At 44.0% G+C, this 4553-nt stretch overlaps 1 protein-coding gene across 1 annotated transcript; it reads left to right on the top strand.

Moving 5' to 3' along the window:
• The first annotated feature begins 596 nt into the window (after positions 1-596).
• LOC133799959 (uncharacterized) lies at positions 597-1604 on the top strand. Its single transcript, XM_062237943.1, has one exon. It carries the CDS (start codon positions 597-599, stop codon positions 1602-1604), a length of 1008 nt encoding a protein of 335 aa, XP_062093927.1.
• The last annotated feature ends 2949 nt before the right edge of the window (positions 1605-4553 follow it).

Below are 4553 nucleotides of genomic sequence, written 5' to 3'. Positions count from 1 at the left end.
CCCCTCCCAAGCTCGGGGTGTACCCCAACAATCTCCAGCGAAAATCAAGCTGGGGAGAGAGTGCCTCAGTAGCCTTCTTAAATTCCTAGAAGCGGTATCCGGGACAGTAACTGTCATGCTCAACCTGGACATAGGGGAGAACGCGAGGTCCCACTGGGGGTACATTAGGAGCATAGACAGGCTAGACAACCCAAACCATCTAAGAGTTATGTATCGAGGTCACATGCAACCAGAATTAGGATGTATGTGAATAACCCACCTCGCAATCAAATCTCACAACAGTCGTAGGAAATTTTCGTGATGGAAGTCAAGATTCCAGCAGGTTGGTGAGTGTTTATAACACCAAACCTAGGTATTAAGATAACTATTTGAATGGTTATCCTGATCTTCGGGACCACCTGAACAAGCTTCACAGGCAGTTTTATCAGCCAAACCCGGACTTGAGGGCACACTTAAATGCCCAGAGGGAGCCTCTACAATGAGTATATGGAAATCAATCCAACCCTATATTGCGACAAGGATCTGGAGTTCCTACGAACAACAACCAAGTCACAGTAGCGCAAGCTCCCCCTCTGGTGGATTTGGTTCAGGAAAGAATGAACCAACTTGAGGAAGCGTTTAGGCTCCTTCTAGAAGGGAAAAATAAAGAAAAGGCCTATGAGTTCGATGAGGAGCTTAAGCCTTTTTCTCCCCTTATCTTAAACACAACATTCCCCAATGGTTTCAAGATACCTCATGTGGCGCCCTACGATGGGACTACCGACCCAAGCAGCCACCTGAGCACGTTTAATACCGTGATGCGAGCCAACAACATTGGATATGAGCTTAGATGTATAATCTTCAAAACCACACTCACTAGACCAGAAAAGAATTGGTTTGACAAATTTCGAAGACACTCGATCTCGTCTTGGGATCAATTGTCTAAGGAGTTCAAGAAGCAGGTCCAAGCTGCGAAGAGTATCAAGCACGAGGCTTCCACCTTAACGAATGTTAGAAAACAACCTGGTGAATCACTGAAGAGCTACCTGGCGAGGTTCAATATAGAGGCGGCCCAAGCTCGCAATGTTGACGACAATGAACATCTTATGGCAGTACGAGCTGGAGTATTGCCAAGAAGTCCTCTTTGGGATGACATGCAAAGGAAGCATGTGAGGACAATAACTGAATTCACCACTCGGGCCCAGAGGTTTGTCAATGTAGAGGAGGCAAGATTGGCACTTAAATTGACTCCTCCGTCCTCAATAACTACAATGACAAACATTAACTCAGCCACTACCTCGGCTATGCCCTCCATAACACAACCCTTAGTAGACAATTCTTCTAAGAGAAAGAATAATGAAGGGAACAACCCTGAGGCTGATGGGAGTAAGAAAAAGAAAGGAGATAAAAATTTCTCCATTTATACAATATATACCAAGATCACAGATACTCAGGAGAATATATTTGTCATGAATGAGAATCAGGTACCCTTTAGACGACCCGATGCAATGCGACATCAGAGAACCAAGAGGGATTCAAACAAGTTCTATAGATTCCACAGGGACCTGGGTCATACAAATGATGAATGCAGACAATTAAAAGAAGAGATCGAAGGGTTGATCTGAAGAGGCTACCTCGGACAGTACGTTTGAAACTAGAATCTAGTTGAGGCTTTGCCTGGTCAAAAGGCAGCTCCGACTCAACTAGCCCAACAAGTTGCGCACCACTTGCGAGGGAGGATAATCGACCTCCCGCAATTGATGGAGAAGACGTAATAACCATCATCGGGGGACCACACTTTGCAGGGTCAGGCAGAAATGCTCAGAAGAGGTATGTCCAATAGCTAAAAATGGGAGATGGATCTCCCTATGTGCCTGAACCGCGAGCACCAAAACAACAGAGAGTTGAATCCCAGCCTATCACTTTCACCAAAGAGGACACTTCGGACATTCAATTTTGCCTCCCCTGAGAGCAATGATGATATGAACCTCACCAACAATTGTGATGAAACCCAATAACAATGAAGGTTTGGAACCCCAAGATCGTGTAGACAAGATTTGTTGAGCCTTGACCCGTCACCTAATTAGATGAAAACCAAGACTACAAAGGATTAAAAATGCCACACCAGGAAACCTAAGAATATCTCAAGGATCAAGGTGATAAGTTTGGTTGTTTGAACGCCACAAGATTAACTTGATAAGTTCAAGAGTTCTTTCAAGAACAAAGAGGAACACACCTCACAATAATAATAATATCTCTCCAAAACATCATGTCTTACAATGTTCATAAAACCCCTATATATACTTGGAACAATCCTCCAAGAATAGGAAAAGTCATAATTCAGCCTTAAAAGCAACACAAACATAAAAATAATAACTCCCCACGTTTTTAGGCATTTTGGACTTCAAAAGGCAGCCAAAAATCACTTAAATGACTAATTTCAATGCATTAACATAACCAGCCAAGGCCACTGGCATTCCCCTATTTAATATCCTTGAAACTCATCAAATTCATGCCCTTTAATGACTAAACCATGCTGATTACGTTTTTGGATGTTAATTAGCCTCTTCACTTGCTTTGATGACATGGACTAAGCCTTGATTATTATTTGAGTCCATCTTGGTCTTTTTAGAATCAGCCCAATTCTCTTGGATTAACCCATTTAGTGCTTCCTTGAAACGCTTGGCACTAAGTCTTGTAATTGGGCCACTAGGAAGTGACAAAGGGTCTAGTGAAAATCCAACTCCATTCCCACATGTATGATCAGCATGTCCAGCACCTTGGTTTGCATCAAATGAAGCCCCTCCAGTTCGCAGAAGGGGAGTGCGTGCTACTGCCAACTGAAATGCGCCGCCGCCGCCAGTTGACAACACTGCAGAAATTTCCAGACTGCGACAACAAGTTGAGGAATTACTGCAGCAACACCGACAACAGGCTCAGCCTCAGACTCAGCCTCCGCCTCTGCCGTAACCACAGCCTCAGCAAATGGCCCCAGCACCCCATCAAGTTGGTCCATATGGGGGATGCCCAATGGAGAACTATGCGCCATACCCAGCTCAGCACATGGGGCCAATTTATGAGCGGTTTCGTAAGCAACATGCTCTGAAATTTGAAGGGACAACAGACCCCTTGAGGCAGAAGAATGGCTCAGAAATGTGGAGTCGATCCTAGCGCACATGAACCTCGGCAACGCAGACCACATTTCCTGCGTTTCATCTCTGGTCAAGAAAGATGGTAGAATATGGTGGGACTTAGTTCACCAGACTCACGATGTTGCCACAATGACTTGGACCAGATTTGTGGAGTTGTTCCACAAAAATTACTACAATTCGGCATTCATCGCTTCAAGAGTTGAGGAGTTCATTGGTCTGAAGCAAGGGAGTTTATTAGTGGCAGAATATGCTTGGCAGTTCAACCGATTAGCCAAGTTTGCACCGGAAATGGTTCCAACTGACTTTCTTAGGGTGACCAAGTTCGTTAAAGGAATTCAACCGAAGATTGAGCTAGGGGTTAAGCTAGAAAACCCAGGAAATACTACCTATGCTGATGTTCTAGAAACGACAATAAAAGTAGAAAGGCTTCAAGCGAATATTAGTAAAGAGGAGGCCAGTAAGCCTGAGCCTAAATAGCCAAATCAACCTCAGACTGGTCGTAACAACAACCACAACAACAACACTTAGTCCAGCAACAACAATGGTCAGAAAAGAAAGCATCATGACAACAAGAAGTTTGACAAAGATAAAAGGGCACGAACGAACAATGGAGGGAATAGGCCGGGTTATGTAGAATACCCGCAATGTGCCAAGTGCCAAAAGAAACATCCTCGTGAATGTCATGCGAACACTAATGGATGCTTCAATTGTGGTCAGGAAGGACACCAGAAGAGAGAATATCCCCAGCTCAAGCCAGAAGGGAAAAAGGAAGACAAGATGGTTCCTGCCAGGGTATTTGCCTTAACCCAAGGAGAAGCTGATGCTAGCAATAAAGTGGTCACAGGTTAGGTTTCTATCCTCAATAATGTATGTTCTATATTATTTGATTCAGGAGCCACTCATTCGTATATCTCGTTAGGAATGATAGAAAAACTAGACAAACCTTGTGAAAGATTTAGTAATAGGTTTGTAACAGAGTTGCCTTCGGGAAAAGTAGTTCTATCATCAGGGATAGTACGAGGCGTACCAATCAAGATTGAGGACGTAGGATTAGAAGGAGACATGATAGAACTAGAGATCAAAGACTTCGACATGATACTAGGCATGGACTGGTTAGCAAGGCATGGCGCAACCATCGACTTCAGATGCAAGAAAGTGACGTTCGAGACTCCTGACGGCCAGAGACTGTCCTTTTTGGGACAAGTTTAAGAACTATGCACACCGCTTATATCAGATCTCAAAGCCTAGTGAATGATAGAAAAAGGATGTCAAGTATACTTAGCCAGCGTCACAGATGTGGTAAAGGAAACACCACTTAAGGTTGGCGAGGTTCGCATTGTGAATGAATTCCCAGAAGTATTTCTCGACGACTTGCCAGGATTGCCAACGACTCGGGAAATTGACTTCACAATCGAATTAGTA

The sequence above is a fragment of the Humulus lupulus genome, chromosome 9 (genome assembly GCF_963169125.1).
Source record: "Humulus lupulus chromosome 9, drHumLupu1.1, whole genome shotgun sequence".
NCBI classification, from domain to species: Eukaryota; Viridiplantae; Streptophyta; class Magnoliopsida; order Rosales; family Cannabaceae; genus Humulus; species Humulus lupulus.
This window is presented reverse-complemented; position numbering and strand designations above follow the sequence as displayed.